This window comes from Sinohyriopsis cumingii, chromosome 1 (assembly GCF_028554795.1).
Source record: "Sinohyriopsis cumingii isolate HCF-2022 chromosome 1, ASM2855479v2, whole genome shotgun sequence".
Classification (NCBI taxonomy): Eukaryota; Metazoa; Mollusca; class Bivalvia; order Unionida; family Unionidae; genus Sinohyriopsis; species Sinohyriopsis cumingii.
This window is the reverse complement of record NC_142961.1, coordinates 167627496-167645761: the sequence shown is the minus strand read 5'-3', so window position 1 is coordinate 167645761 and position 18266 is coordinate 167627496. Positions and strand designations below refer to the sequence as shown.

General features: G+C 33.3%; 1 protein-coding gene across 1 annotated transcript in view; it reads right to left on the bottom strand.

The window, feature by feature from the left end:
* Positions 1 to 18266, bottom strand: part of LOC149808340 (polypeptide N-acetylgalactosaminyltransferase-like) — a 126630-nt gene that overhangs the window by 16086 nt on the left and 92278 nt on the right. The window contains exon 13 of the mRNA XM_089975896.1: positions 4993 to 5119. Coding sequence (XP_089832022.1) covers positions 4993 to 5119 — 127 coding nt within the window. The remainder of the gene's footprint in view (positions 1 to 4992; positions 5120 to 18266) is intronic.

Genomic DNA, 18266 nt, shown 5'->3' with positions numbered 1-18266 from the left:
CAGTTGTTATTCTAGGCATCACAAATCTAGGATGATTAAAACATGTTCACACATGTGGAACTAGCCTGGTGTACTGGCCCCAGACAATGATGTCAATACAGACAATAACTAGAAACTAAAATTATCAAGTTAATTTTGTCCAATAGGAAAAGGTAGCTTTGGGTGTCTTGATTACTAATCCTGAATGACACCAAATAAATTATCTGAGCACTGTATGGTCACAACTGAAATGATGTAGAAGTTTTTACATGATGCACAGCTGTCACTGATATATCAGAAATTAGATAACGACAAGAGAAAACACAATTGTAAATATGAGCAAGGTTCTGCACTACAGTTTCATACTTTGTATTGGGTTTGGTTTGTATTGAAAAAGAATTCCCTGTATTTTTATCACTGATTATTCTGGTTAAAGTGGTTATTTAAAAAAAGACCTTGCATATTTTTGGTTCCTTAAAATGTGTGTTAATTCCCTGTATCTTAAAGTATGACTGTAATTTGGGTGCAATCTAAGTTATAGAGTATACATCCTTCACCTTACTTCAGATGAGTACCTCTCAAAATACTGCTAGCTCTGCATGGTATTTTCATTTCCCACTAAGTACCCCCCCCCCTTATAAAATGGAGGCACATACCTAGCAAGAGAGGCCTAGCTTCTGGGTAGTATTAACTATAGCACGCTAAAATGATTATAACATCATGATTTATGGATGATTAATTCTATGCTATTTGCAATGTTGTCAAATGATACTGTTATTACCTGATTCTGTAAACAGTCTAAAGTTTATTTCAATATTTGAACAAAAGGTTACAATTGCTTTTCTATCAGACTGGATCAATAAATTATAAAATTCTGATAAACTGTCTCTATATAAACATATCAATACTAAGTTTGGCCTCAAAGATTATTTCAGATTATTATATAACCATAAACATAGATTACCACTGACAAAACTTAAAGTGTTTTCTCATAAACTGAGAAATGAAACAAGGAGATGTGGAAACAATAGAATCAATAGAAGTGACAAAAATTGTATGATATGTGCTGGCCATGATACTGAAGATCATGTGCCCAGTATATAGTAACATATGTGTAAACTTCATTCATAAAGTACTTCTGGAACAAACCATACATTCTATTGTTAACATCTAGTAACAAAAAATTAATATATACATTGCCTAATTTTGTTTATGAAACATTCAAATAAGAGGCATTTTGAAGAAAGGAGGGTGATGAAAAAGTTCTATTAAAATACCTCTAAGTTTACATAACTTGTAACACATTCAGGAAACCTGTCATCTCAACTTCCAGTGTGTCCAAATCCCCCAAAATCATGTGTTCAAAATTCTCTCCAAAAATAGATCGGGACTAATTTCATAATTAAGAGAGAATACATTCATAAAAGAAATTATCATTCGAAATAAAAAGGCTTTCATCTATGGTGAAAGAGATGTGATTTAAATATTGCTGTACAGTTGGTTATATTTGATCGTCAGATGCTGTACAGTTGGAATGTATTTGATGGTCACAGGATTCTATCTAATGTAACTGATTTAGAGAAATGAGCGATCAAATGGCCGACTGTCCAAAAAAAAATGTATACAGGTACTCCCCAAGATAAGTAAACTGCAAAATATGCAAACTTGCAGATATGTCAATGAACTGTAAACATGTGCACAGACTGTTTTCCTCTGCTTTTCAATCTTTGAATTGAGTACATCTGCAGTACACAGTTCTGCTTTTCATCTCTTGTACATGTGTAAATAATTTCTGTTACCTTTTTTCAAAATCTTAAGGATTTTTATTCTGTTTGGTTAAAGTTACCCTTCACCATGATGTCAAGGTCACAAGAAGCCTAAGTAAAACTCAACTTACATAAATACCTACATAAAGGTCACAGGAACATAACCCTTATGTATCTCAGGGAGTAGCTGTAGTTTAATCGTGAATCTGTTGTTTAAATGTCAGGTTTGGTAAAATTTTATTGAGTGAAGTTTGCTATTAAATACCATTTATGGACATTATAAGGGGCAGGTAATATTGGCAACTGCCTAATATACCAGGCAGGAGTGGCCGGGGTGGTGGGGAGCGAGAATGCAACAATCACCCAGGGCATCCATTTGTCCAGTGCAAGTTCACAACAGTCCTGATACCATTATTAGTGTCTTATTAAATACATCCAACTGGTCATATGGTTTAGCAAACATAGTCTAGCCTCTCATTTTGGCCTTTCATTTGACTCCTGGCTATTTTAATTTTTTTTTTAACCACAGTTTAAAAAATACCAATTTATGACTTGTTCATTAAGTTAACACAAAACATGACCATACGACATACCAATGGTAAATTTTCTGGTGAAATACACATCTTTGAGAGTATTAGTTGTAGTAATCTACAACTTGTCTGAATCACACCACTGTAGTTTATTCTTGCCAGTTTCATACTATCAATTAACTAATTTCATTGAGATTATATCCACACTCATTATGTCCTTTATTATTTTATATGCTAATGTGTACAAAAGATACAAATATAAAATAAACACCAGAATAAATAAACTACCAGATGCTGCAGATTAAATACAAAGAAATCTTGTAGTGTCAGCTCCTTAAATTAGGCGAAATTAGTGAATTGACCGCTATTTAAAATTTACTGTGTACAGCAGAGGGACACAAGCAAATATAACTGCTTATAACTGTATGAAAACACTACACCCTTGTTCAAAAGTAACATGTCATTTTAAGTAACTTACTTTATTTCACTTCCTCCTGCTTATTTCATTTCTTTGAGCATTCATACATATCACAATTTCTCCTATCTGTGTCTTTTTCTTGTATATTAGATCATTAATGGTACAGTGTGACCCTGCTACAACACGGTAGTTGGGAGCCATAAAACCCTACCGCATGATATACCGAACCGTGTTATACACAACCAAGTCAGTTAGCTTAAGAAAATGTACCCCCCCCCAACAAATTGTGGGGGTGGGTGGGTAATAAATGCGGGCAGTAAAATACGTGCTTCGTCGGCACAGTTACCAACTTAAATTGATGCATATTAAATGAGAAATACACCTGTAGTGAAAACAGAGAAGACATAATATAATAGTTTACTTTATTTAGAGAACCATGAATTGGTACACATACGTGAATCCTGTTTATAGTTAAATGTCTAATGTATAGCATGAATAGAGTATCCACACTGTGTACTCACCTGCGAACCTCATTATATACATTGAATCCACAATACAAGTGATTCCATAGAAAATATGCACACACACAGCTTTAAAATATTCATTAATTTTGTAACAGGTCATATTGGTCTGAATTCAGTGGAAAAACATAGCATAATCACGTAACAAATAATGAAACACATTTACTTTAAAGTACATTCCAAGTCGGTAAAAGTTAGTTTGCATTTTAAGTAGCATTCGTAAGCATAAACTTTTTCCCTACAAAAAGGAAACTTTCACAGCACAGTTAACATGTTCCAGTCACATTGGAAAATGCAAAAATCCATCACTTTTATTTAAGCTTGGTACTGACTTACTTTGAAGAAAAGTAAAGACTGTAGTCGGCTTTCTTTGATGAAGGCTGTATGCGCTATTGAAGTCACTGCTAAAGGACAGCTTTGGAGAACCAAACGAATCCCCATTTCTTATTGTGGAGGCAACATCAAATAATTGTATTGCATGATTGAGACTGGTATTTTTTCCATTTGCTGAGTATGTTTTCATAACAGTTGGTGCTTCAAAGGTAATCTGTTTCCTTTGAAATTTCAGCAAACTATTTTATCTGGGTACATTTTTAAAGAGAAATTGGCCATCATTTAGACTATTCTAGTTAATGTCCCTCCATGCCTACTGAATAAACCAATAAGTAAGATGTATTTTTTGTTTGTTTTACATTTGTGGTAGCAGTGTGATGCTGCCTTCCACGCATGCATCTGAAAATTAACAAAGGGTCAATGGACGATAGAGACGTAGGTGTTCTGGTGACAGGGATTATTACAGAAAGCGTGAGTGTTCTGAAGGATTTAATTCTGAGTGAAAAGAAGAGGAATTTTACTTACCATCCAATACAAACGTCAGTCTTTGTAAATATATTAATTACCAGCGAGCAGCCGAAAATCCGATGAAAGATGGATTACGATACAATGCCTCATCCGGTTGATCTCCATTACCAGAAATGTCAACAACAAAAAAGTGGATATTTCACAACATAAAGAAATCGTGCTAGATGTCAAGATAAGCAGATTATGATATAACAATGCACTGTTTAGATGGTTTGTCAGTATGGACAAAGAATTTGTTTATGTAACAATAGATAAATTTCAGTGCATTTTATATCCAGTTTGCGGCTTCCTTTCATGGGGCCTCTGAATTTCTGCAATCCAAACCAGCGGTCATATATAAAAGTTTAAACAGCCAACAATGTTGCCAATAAATAAAAAGCCACATGGTCTGTTTTGCAGCCAATAAGGAAAAACAACCCAAGTTTGTGACATTGGCAAAGACCTACGCGATCCTAGAATAAACTTTTTATGCATTTTTTTTCTCTTCTTACTTTTCAGAAGAAAAAAATACTTTTTCGTGTTACAAGAAAAATGCATTTAATAATTCAAGAACCAAGCCATGATCATCTTGTATTATTCATACGTGATCTCTTCCCCAAAATGATAAGCAACTTTTTACATCTTTTTCGTACTTTTTAAGAATTTTTTTTGTGCACAAGAAGATTACATGTATATGAAATTTCGGGAGCCACGCCACAAACGCGTTATATCCGAATTCACATTATAATGGAGCATGCTATAACGAGGTCACACTGTACTAGAAATTAAAATAATTTAGGAAAGTAAAAAAATTCTGAAAAATAAATAAAACCGTAATATACATGTATTGATAATTAAATTCCTACTTCTCTCTCTCTCTCAAAGGTACTCAACACTTTTTATTGAAAAACAAGTTATATTCAAACTAAGAGACAGACCTGATTGCCTCCAGCATTGTGACATGGAAATAATCCCAGGATTCCATCTGCAAAGTTGCCCATTGTATCCATACACATTGTGCCCTGACGAACACTACCATATGCCACATCTTGCCGATCAGGAACTCTGCAGGTAAAAAAAAGTACAACTGAATAAGGTAAAATATGATTGTGAATAATCATGTTTGTAATTCTTCATCAAAACTTGCCATGATAACTATCAATAACTGATTTCTAGTTAGATTTTAAAAAATGATGAAATTAACATCCTGTATCCCTGGTCATGTACAAATTCATTGTTGCAATAATAGTCATGCAAACAAAATGTGTTACATTATTGACACCTAGCTTTCATGCAAAGCTGGTTAGTAGTCAACAGCTGTTGATGTATATTTTAAAAATGCTTTGTAATTTGATTGGTTTTTTCCAGTAACTCAGTAATCACCCATGACTGATATTCAGCACTGTTTAAAATCTCATTGACCAAAATCATTTTTCTAATGATATGCCCATCCCCAACTTTACTACGTTTAGGCAAATATTTGTCCAAGAAAACCTTGTCCAGTGATAACCTGATGCAATGGGCAACATAAGCTTTTCGAGATGGCCACCCACGTTCAGTTACCATTTACACTCAGGTCCAATTTAAATATGAGCTGAATGTGTGTATAAAGTTTCATGGCAATCCTCCCTGTAATTGAGGAGGAGTAGCAATGAAACCTTGGACAGATGACAGGTCATCACATAAGCTCTTCTGGTCTTTGACCTGTCAGTTGTACTTAATGTCATGGTCATGTAATGAAGTATGTTATAAATGTATCATGGAAACGCATAGAACTGATATTTATACTTACATCTTTAGATAAAACTCATCATCAGGTCTTATCAAACCATTTTATTTCTTATTCTTCTGATCCCAGTGTGTATATGTGACCAATTTAGATGTGATGTATTCTATGCTTTTCATGTATGTGTATGTATATATATATATATATATATATATATATATATATATATATATATATATATATATATATATATATATATATATATATAAAATGTGCTATCTGCAATGGATTGGTTAAATGTAGGGAATAAAAAAAGGCTCAGACATTAAAAAGCACTCCAACCATAACATCTTTCACCCATTACATTCCTTTTGCTGGATTTAAAGCTCTTAAAAGGACAATTCATTCCTGGCAATAGTAGATAGTTTTACCATATCCATGGCAATAGCAGAAAATGCTAACATACTCATGCCAATAGTAGACAGCACTACATTATCTATGGCAATAGTAGATTGTACTACCATATCCATGGCAATATTAGAAAATACTAGCATATTCATGCCAATAGTAGACAGCATCATATTATCTATGGCAATAGTAGATTGTACTACCATATCCATGGCAACAGTAGCTAGTATTACTATATCCATGGCAATATTAGAAAATGCTAACATATTCATGCCAATAGTAGACAGCATCACATTATCTATAGCAATAGTAGATAGTACTACCATATCCATGGCAATAGTAGATAGTATTACTATATCCATGGCAATATTAGAAAATACTAACATATTCATGCCAATAGTAGACAGCACCACATTATCTATGGCAATAGTAGATAGTACTACCATATCCATGGCAATAGTTGTTGTTGTTGTTGTTGTGGGGTACGAATATGAACACCCTTAATACCATAACACTTTCTGTTAAATGTTCTCAAATTCTGCTTAGCAATTTCTCAGAAACTGTTTCAAGTCTCTAATATTTTTAGTAAATGGTAACCAAATTTGATGGAAGACTGGAATAATTTATACATACTTAAAATGCCTTTATGCACGATTGCTTTTGGTAAAATTTGGTCAAATTCTGTTTAAGGATTTTGTGTTGAAATCATTTAAAGGTTTTTCTATTTTTAGAAATGGTTGCCATCTTTGATGGCTGATCAGCATAATTTGAACAATCTTGAAAGTCCACTATGCCATCATGCTTTCAGTCTTGAAACTCCACTATGCCATCATGTTTTCAGTCTTGAAAGTCCACTATGCCATCATGTTTTCAGTCTTGAAAGTCCACTACGCAATCATGCTTTCGGTCGAAATTTGTTACATTCTATTGCATGTTATTTAGAAGAAGACATTTTGAGGTTTATCTATTTTGAGTAACTGTGGCCATAACTGATTGTGAATCTGCTAAATTTCAACTAACTTGTAATACTTTCATGCCAAGATGTTTTCTGTCAAATTTCGTCAATTCTGCTTCACACTTTTTAAGTAAAAGTTCTTAAAAGGTGGGTTTTTTTTAGTTAACAGTAGCCATACTGGATGATGGATCAGCATTCATTGAACAAAACTGAAAGACTTTGATGCCAGAATGTTCCCGTAAAATCATGTGCAAATTGGTCAAGCAGTTTTCCAAAGAAGTAAATAAAAATTGTACACATTAAACACACAATGCATGACAGATGACACACAGTGAAGGATTATTCCATATGTACACAATGCATGACAGATGACACACAATGAAGGATTATTCCATATGTACACATTGCATAACAGATGACACACAATGAAGGACTATTCCATATTCACACGTTGCATAACAGATACCATGCAATGAAGGACTATACCATATGTACACAATGCATCACAGATACCATGCAATGAAGGACTATACGATATGCACACAATGCATGACAGATGGCACACAATAAAAGACTATACCATATGTACACAATGCATGACAGATACCATGCAATGAAGGACTATACCATATGCACATGATGCATGTCAGACAACACACACAAAGGACTATACCATATGCACATGATGCATGTCAGACAACACACACAAAGGACTATACCATATGCACATGATGCATGTCAGATGACACACAATGAAAGACTATAGCATATGCACATGATGCATGTCAGAAGACACACAATGAAAGACTATAGCATTTGCACATGATGCATGTCAGACGACACACAGTGAAAGACTATAGCATTTGCACATGATGCATGTCAGACGACACACAGTGAAAGACTATAGCATTTGCACATGGTGCATGTCAGACGACACAGTGAAAGACTATAGCATATGCACATGATGCATGTCAGACGACACACAGTGAAAGACTATAGCATTTGCACATGATGCATGTCAGACGACACACAATAATGGACTATAGCATATGCTCAAATCGCTTTATGGCCAGTCAGCCAAAAAGAATTTAACCAAAAGATGATGCCTGACAGGTACAAAATGGATGGAATGATGGGCAGATGGACATATCTTCACTGTTCTGCTATCTGTGGCATTCACTGTCACTGTGAGAATAATGTTTGAATATGCCTTAAAATCTGTGCAACATGTGAAAGTCAAAATATGTATGTAAAAAATCTGTAACTTTCATAACAGCATATTAAAAGATAAACTCTCTTAAGCATCTACCAATGGAATGAATACATTTTATCTTGAAAAAGGAGGTTGAATAAAAAAATTAAATGAAGAACATAAAGACCCTGCTGCTTAACCCTTCTAATGCGGGTGCCATATATATATATATATATATATATATATATATATATATGGATGATGTCACCTGGCTTTGTATGCAGGAACCATATATTTATGGTCAAACGTCACCTAGCTCTGTGTGCGGATACCATATTTTCATGGCATAGGATAGTGACGTCTATGAATGTCCAATGTAGGCCAACCATTAACCATGTGCTAATAATAGCTGAGAGATAACACATGTAATCATCCAGTAGATCCGGTTCTGCATCATTGTAACAGAACATCAGTAAAACAAATATATCAACAGACTTATTTAAAACACAGCACAGCACTAAACAACACAGCACTACCAGGGTTAAGCAAGGTTGTTGTGTAATACAGGTGACTTAAATGACAATCCACATCTGGGTAAAGCAAATTGTTCTCAATACAGTACTGATTAGTGCTGATTTTCTCTTCTCCATAAAATATATAGATTTTATCCAAACAAATGATCCCATGGATAATTATAATAATATATAAACAATTTTGGAACTATAATATCTGCACACCATCCCATTTGTTTGTAAGCTCCTACCACTTTTAAAATTAAGAGGCTTCAAGGATTTAAAAAATGCACAAAACTTAGTAATTTCATACTAATTAATAAGTTCTAACCTGATTGTCACCTAGGGGTCCCAAACACTATCCACTTGTTGGTGTTTCGAATCAAAGGGGTTTCTTTAATAACATGATTGCCATATTTGCAAGGTGCTATATTTGCAAAGGTGAGTCTATGTTTTTAATCAACAGATATGACATATTTCACCATCTTTGATAATCTCAGTAATTCCATAAATTCTAGAGTTATTTCTCTTTCAACACATGTATAAATGAGTTCTTCCTTTTTATTTCTTCAATTTGTTTTAGAAATATTAATACCAGAAACAGTGTTAGGGATCCCTTGGCAACAGTTAGATTTGAAATTATAAATCAATGAATGAAACGACAAAGCTTTGTGCATTTTTTATATCCTGGACTCTTTTCAATTTCAAAATCGATATAGGGTACAAATAAAAGGGGGTGGGGTGTGCTTTACTGCAGAGGGCATTTCATAGATCTGGACAAATAAAATGAGTAAATTATTTATCTACATGTTTTACTTTATATACCATCTTTGACAATCAATGAATTCACTCTACACTGTATGACAATTTTTCAAATACTTTTAATCACTGATCATGCTTACTGAAATTCAAGCACTTTCATTTCTTTACTTTAACTCCCCATTCCATCCACCTCCTCTGATGGATTCCTGTGAAACTTTATATATATATATATATATATATATATATATATATATATATATATATATATATATATATATATATATATATATATATATACACACACACATGCATTAAGATCAGCATCTAAATATTGCTTTTACAACTATCAGTGTCTTATTGTAAGTTCAAGAAAAGTCTTGGATTTGTAGCCTTTTTTACTTGAATGCATTATGACACAATGTTGTAGTTGTTGCCCTTTCTACTTGAATGTATTATGACACAATATTGGAGTTGTTGCCCTTTTTACTTGAATGCAATATGACACATTCTTGTTACTATAACTAGTCTTGCAAATAATAACATTTCTTTGATACATGCACTTGTTACATATTATAGGTCTTTTTCTGAAGATGCAATTTTCGTTGGAATTATCACTCTTTTTTTACATTATGTTGATGAAATGAATCAGGTGTTGTAACCACAATATGTTTAACAGTTAATGACTCATCTCTGTTATATTGATACTTATTATATGCTCATTTTTTTCTCTGTTAACTTTACATTGTCAGAATCGTTCAGTATATTATGATATTGAATTCGCGTGCACTTCATAGAGCACTCATAAAGGAACTACTTTCTACTGTAAACAAACAATGGACACAGACGCCAACACTTTTGATTTGTAAACAAATCATGTACACTCTTGTAGTTGACGCTTTACGTTTTGGTTGGTTAAATTTGTTTCTGAATGAACTAAAGCAGATGTTTTATGGACTGCCATATACCAGCTGCTTTGCTACATTCCGCATTAACATTTTTGATAAAATGTTTCAGATTAAGGCGGGCGATAGATGCCAGATTTCATAAAATTAATGGGTTCCTACAAATAACGTGCAAGTGACAAGGCAATAACTGTCTTCTTTAGCTGGTAATAAGAATGGCAAAAAAATAAACTTAGTTTTACAACCTGAATTCCCTCAAAATGTACTTTCTTAGTTCTGCAAATCTGAATTACATGAGCCATGTCAAAGGTTCTCAAGCTTGATTACACATTTCAAAATTGTACTGTAATTTCGACTACATTCCAAGTCCAATTACATCCTCCTTACTGCACTTAAAATTAAATAAACATTATTTTCCACAGTGTCTTTTTGATAACTGCAATTAAAGACTTCATATTTTTCCCACATTATGATTTCAAACATTCAATGACAGAACAGAAACACACTTGCAGATGTCAACATGCTGCTCTGTCACGGTGAAATCCAATGTACTTCATGTAGAATTGGCACAGATAAATCCAGTCCATAATCACGAATTTCATAGAAATGACAAAAATACCAAAATCCATTCATTCCAGATCAAATGGAAAAGTTGTTGCAATGAAGATTTATTCACAATATGATTCCCAATTTCAGTTTTAAGTAGACCAAAACACCATTTTCTTTTGAAAGTTATGTCTAGCACGATTAAGTTCAAATTTATCTAGGCGGAGTTATGTGCACATGAATAAATGTTCTTGTTGTGTAATGATGAATCTGTGCTTGTGTATTTAGTTTGGAATACAGCATACGTTCGGTTACTTTGTTTTGTTTAGTGTATTTCTGTTTACATAATTAAGCCTTAGGTAGAATAAGAAAATGAGCATATAATAAAAAGATTACTGCATTTGTACGGGAAAATATGAACTCGTTTTGTCAGATGGATATACTGCACTCCCCCAGTCATGCAGTATTTCCATCCTTTGTTCCCATACAAATGCAGTAACCTATAAATAAAATGATCATAATAATAATAAAATATTTACATTAGCCTATCAACAAATGCTTCAAAATTGTTCATAAGAGTTACTGCCCTTTTCAACCTGCAACTGAAGGTAACTATTTCATAGTTGTGTTTGAGTGAGACATTTCCATGGGTTTATTTCCATCATGAAATCTAAGTGTGATGCATGAGAAGCAGAGGTTTATTTATCATATAATTTTTCCTCAGTAATGAAGTCTATAAAATTCATACAATACAGAACTCATTAATATCCACAAAGTGTAAATCTGAAATGCTTTGTAACTCTTGTTTCGGAAAAAAAACATTACTGAACAAATTATAATGAAACCTTCCTAAGCAGACACCTCCATAACAAGGACATCTTGTGATGACACCATTTATGTATTCTGTTTCTTAATTTTATTATATTTGCAACCATTATCTAATGAATACCCATCCATAAACACATAGTTTCTTTCAACCAGACAGTCATATAACAGTCTGGTAAAAATGCTTCATTGATCACTGTTACTGACAGAAAGTATTTTGATCAAATTTTGTTCAAATAACAAAGACATTTTTCACTAGCTCACAACTTAACTAAATATACTTACTGTGATCTTTCAATCCAAGATTTAATAAGGGTGCAGAATCTTATCAAACATATTTCTTTTAAAAGAGATTTTAATGATGGAGGTGTGACTCAATCAACCAATGAAACTGTTAATGTAAAGCATGGAATTATTTGATCATCAAAATTATACATTACAATACCACATTTTATCAGCCAATCAAATTACTTTTCCAAATTTTGTGAATGCCTCATTCTGGTGATACACTGAAAATTCAACGACTTCACCAGACCCTCATTTGGCAGATATCTCAGACCTACATGACAGATCTGGTTGACACATTTTTGGGTCCACTGACTGTAAATTTGTTAACAGAATTAAGTGTAAATACTATTCTTAAATGGTTTTAACAATTGAAAAATTATATAAGAATTATATATTTGGTAAGCAATATAAACAAAGAAAAGCATTTGAGTAACTATTATCATCAAATATCAGGCAATATTTAAAGAACATTTTTCCATAGGTGAATTTACATTCTGGTTAGATTTGATAATAGTAAAACTTTCTAACAGTAATGTTAGATCTCTAGAAAAAATGTAAAGGTCAGAATAAGCTGTTTGTATCAGTAAAAATAAGTTAACAAAAGACAGTGCATATTAAAATTATCATGACAATTGCAGAAACATAATACCTATGTCATTTCCACTGATGTAAAAACTGAAAAAGAAGGCTGTTTCTTATACTTTAATGTGTAGAACTGATCAAAATACAAGAAAAGTGGAAACAAATATCATATTTAACTGTATACATGTGCAACATGCAGCCATCTACAAACAGCACAGAACCAGACTGACATTATATAAATGTGCTAACAAGATCTGACCTGAAAATCATACTAGTCTTTGGCTTGAGTTCAAGCAACCAATCAGATTCAATGTTACATCTGAGAGGTCATTTCTGACTGTCCCATAGTGGAAACACAATCTCAAACTCAAGTTCAGATCTTTATGATCTCCATTCATAAAGACAAATGGGCATATCCAGCACATCCATTATGTATCTACCTTTGTAACCACTGTTCTGATTGGCTGGATGTGAAAATTTTATATCTGTGACATTATAATGTCTATTAACACCTCATATAACAAGCTCTAAATGGATAGGGAAAAACCTAGCAACAAACAACACAGCAACCAAGGTCAACATTAATTAATTTTAAAGGAAATACATAACATCTTTATATTCATAGTTCAACAAGAGTTAGGTAGAAAAGACCTAATAATCTCATTCTATCTGCATGAATGAATCTTTATAGTCTATGCTGTTTGCATGCTGAACACGGTTACAATGGAACACCATATTTATGATTGTAAGTGACAAGCTGTTCTCATTCTTTGATTTGTATATCAATATGAAGCAACACAATTCTTTATAAATATGATTCAACATGTTGAATCGTAGATAAAGTAAAGGATTTTGATGACTAATTCTAAAATGAAACTCCATTTTTCTCCCTTGACAAGAAAACTGCAGTAATGATCACTGCAATAGTACTTAGCACAGAAGCTAACTTCCTTGGGCTGAGAAGCAACATGGAAAACAGGTCAGATATGATTCATTGTTATCCTGTTCATACAAGAGGCTTTAGACAGGTGCTTTGAAATAGGTATAATTATGCTGATTTAAACTTTCTTCCATCTAAACATAAAAGATGTCATCTATTCCAAGTATAGTTATCCCAGTTTCATATGTGTTTGACCAGTAAAACTAACATTTGTGCAACATACCCCAGTGTGAATGTGCAATTGTTGTGGTCATCTAAAAGATGTGCACAGCATATGGTAAACAAAGTTGAAGAGAAGCAGATTGGAGGACTGACACAGGGGATAAAGAAAACCAAAACAATAATTAAATAATGGACTGACCCAAATATTCAAAAAGATTTAGAAACTTGCACAAGTAAAAGCTTTTGCCATGTGAATAAAATATATACTGGTACAACTATACTGATAAAATTATACTGGTTTAGAAACCTCATGTATAAACCACAGTCACAATGCTAAACCTACTTTTAATTCATGGATGGCAAATCCCCAGGCTTTATTGTGCATGTTTGTTGCCCCAACCCATTCCAAACATTAACCCATGTGTTTTAACCCAAAATCCATTATACATGTATATAGTATGTGTCCTCTTATCAAGAATGCATGTACAAGTCTGAAGAAGTACAAATCTCAATAAAACCCAATGTACAAGTCTGAAGAAGTACAAATCTCAATAAAACCAATGTACAAGTCTGAAGAAGTACAAATCTCAATAAAACCAATGTACAAGTCTGAAGAAGTACAAATCTCAATAATACCAGAGCAGGCATTAACTCCCCCTCATATGCGTGTGAAAGTGATTCAGTGGTAGAAGAATTAACTCACTAAAGCATTATAAATTTGCACAAGATTATAACATTAGCACTGATTTGGAGGAAACTGAAAATTGAAAAAGTAATGCGAAAAAAAATATATATCACACTGACAGCATATAAAGCCCTTGATCACTGAAAAAAATTAAACTCTAATCATATTGGGAAGAACTGCATCATCTAGTTATTTTCTGTATTTATGGTCCATACATTATAACCAGTACTGTCAATCACAAGGTGGAAATAAGTTTCTTGCTGAATGGTTGATCATGTCTCCTTCAGGATAAAGGTCAATATACTAATACAATGAACTGGAAAAAAACTGTTAAACATCACAACATTTCTTTCAAAAATCTTTGCTATGTTCTACTTTATACCATATTTACAACTTATTTGTCTTTCTGAAGTTAGCAGGAACGACAAAATAAATCAAACAAATGAAGAAATTAGTTTTCCACTTTGATTCTTATATCTCTTGTGAGAGCTCATGCCTAGAGCTGACAATGTGTGGGTATATCAACACAAATTAACCTGGTAGTGCTGTGTTGTTTTGGGATGACCTTGAAACCAGTGCTGATTTGTTTCTAACTGCCCTCTCTGTGTATGCTGAATTGTTTCAGAACAATACAGACTTTTTGGGCCAAATCCATATAACAACTACAAAACTAGTATTTATAATCATGCTGTGAAATTGTAAAAAGTGATGCAACTATGCATGCAGACTGCAAACACTAAAAATGTCAGTGAAATTGATGTGTGTTCATAGTTACCATAGCAACCAAATAGAGAAAATGGGTGGAAAAGTAATTTTTGACCCCAAAAAATTCGAATATAGTGTATATATGTTTCCATCAAATATAATTACTCTGAATGTGTACATGAACAGTTTTTTTTTTCTACATATTACATATCTTTAGTTCATTACTTTTAGGCCTATGCTAGATAATTAAAACTTTATTTTCAAACATGTCTCTACATTTCAGTATGTTACAACATTTAGATGGTGCAATATTTATGTAGTTAAGATTCACTAATTTTCTCCATATAAAACATAATTCTATTCACTTATATAGTTCAGCGATAAGGAAAAATTACTAATACTGAAAATGATAAATAATTATAAATTTACTTTGGTTGCCATAGCAACCAAAAAGTAATGTTACTGTCTGAAAGGTTTAAAAGACTATTGTTGTTGGTGTTGTAGGGTTTAATGCCATTTTTCAGCTCAAGATAGGCTATACATGGTGGCCAGTATAACTGGTGGAGGAAGAACCCTGGAAAACCCCAGGATGAACCTATGACTCACGAGAAGCTACTGGCTTTCTCACGTACCAACGTTAGCTGAGCTTGAGACTCAAACTCACACAGACAGAGGTGAGATGGCAGTGATTCGTAACGGTGAGTGCTTTAGACCACTCGGCCACTCAGGGCCCCTTAAAAGACTGTTTAAAATAATACTGTTGTCAGAATCTTTTATCCAACTAAATACAGCATTCATTGTTCAAAAAACTCAACGTTATCAAGTTGTTTTAATTATGAAGGTAAAATAATAATCATAATGCAGAACAATTATATTTGTCACGTTTATGCAATGAAGTCAAACTAATGGAAAACTAATTATCTCATTTAAAATCGTTGAAAGGCAGATGTCTTACAGATTTTTATTTAAACATCCCCATAAGCAACTACTGTTGGTTGCAAGAATAAATTTGATAAATACAAGTATCTCTCTATACATGTGACACATGTAATAACTGACACAAAATCCATCTGCAGGTTTGTTATCAACTGCAGTGGACTCAATTATTTCACCACATCATGTAAATGAAAGAAATATAAATTTGTCTTTTTGCCATCTTCATTGCTAATATCTTATGTACATCATAACTTTCCTTTACTATCTATTAACATGCAGACTGAATTTGATTTCTTTAATAGCTTTTATAATTAATGCATTCTTTAATATATGGCAGCAAATATAATTTTTGCATAACATTCTTTACAACTCAAGTTGTTTTAAATTCTCATTTTTAATACATCTTATAATGTTCAGCTATTTTTTGTTTAGTTTTTGGGGGGCATCCCTCTTCTGATCTTTTCAGACCATTAGAGTTTTGCCCACCTTCCTAACGGTAGCTGTTGTTGTTGTTGTTGTAGGGTTTAATGCCATTTTTCAGCACACCATAGACTATACATGGCAGCCAGTATTAATGGTGGAGGAAGAACCCAGGAAATCCCCGGAAAGAACCACCGACCCTTGAGAAGCTACTGGCAAGCTTTCTCACATACGCACATTGGCTGAATCCGAGACTCGATCCCATGCAGACAGAGGTGAGATGGCAGTGATCTGTAATGGAAAGCGCTTTAGACCACTCGGGGGGCCCAAATTTAGCTGTACCCATAGACTTAGTGTATTTGTTCAATGTGAATGCTATTCGTTACAGTTTTTAAGTTTTTTGTTTTCTTTAATTAAGTATTTTTTGGGGTCGCTTGTATGGGTTGTGCCTGTGCACTTTTTCATATTGTATATTTTTGTCTGATTTCTTTAATTATTTTCTGGGAGTAACTTGTATCAGTTGTGCCTGAGTGCTTTCTCATATTGTATATTTTTGTTTGTTTTCTTTATTAAGTATTTTTGGGGAGTAACTTGTATCGGTTGTGCTTGAGTGCTTTCTCGTATTGTATATTTTTGTTTGTTTTCTTTAATTAAGTATTTTTTGGGGGGTAACTTGTATCAGTAGTGCCTGAGCGCTTTCTCATATTACATTTTTTTCTTCTATTGCATGTTTTGGGTCCTTTTGGATCTTCTCTTTTTTTTTAACTATTCATTTTACACAACTGTCAGTGGCCTACCAAATAGATATATTTAATTCTTTTACATTCTAGTGTCTACATCTGAATGATTTGAATGCAATATCATCAGACAGAGCAATATTATCACAGCCATTAGTTTGGGTTTTCTCGTGACACAATAGTGTACCAATTTTCAGTTATATATGGTAATGAAACAGCCAAAAATTGCCAGTGTGTTACAAGGTTAGCTCTTTGATCTTTACTGCCAAATGTGGCAGAAATAACAGCATGAACACTGGTGATGGAGTTTGAAACACTGTGGAGCTCGTGTCCGATACACATTTATGATAATGATATTGGTTATCAGGTATTCTTTTAAATGATAGACAAGGAAGGAATATGTTGGGATGTTGGAGTTGACACTCAAACCCCCCCCGTAAAATGAATGGTTGGTCTCTTTCAAGCTCGTACAGTTCTTACTCTTGATGATACAATGTATCACCCAATATAAGAAAAGGCTCTGCACATGACAGACTCGTTGATAAACTTAGCTACTATATAGTTTAAGCTCTATTTAGTGTAGCTTTAAAGTTGTTACTGAATGGGATGGCCACGACATAGCACTTATATATCAACACATGATAGTGTCAGAGCGCTTTCATATCAACACATGTAGAAAATTAATTCTCAAAATTTAGAAAACTCTGCATATTGCTATTTATTCCTCCATATAAAGCCCTAACAAACTTTATTCTAATTTGGACTATCCCATACGTATACAGTAATCAGTGCCAACTGGGTATGGGACAGCCGCAAGACTGCAACTACTTATCAGCCACCATATTGTTTATATCATTTCCACTGTTGACAACAGACTTTCCTGGGCAAATATGTCTGTTTGAATATTTGTTTCACTGATGTTCTGTTAC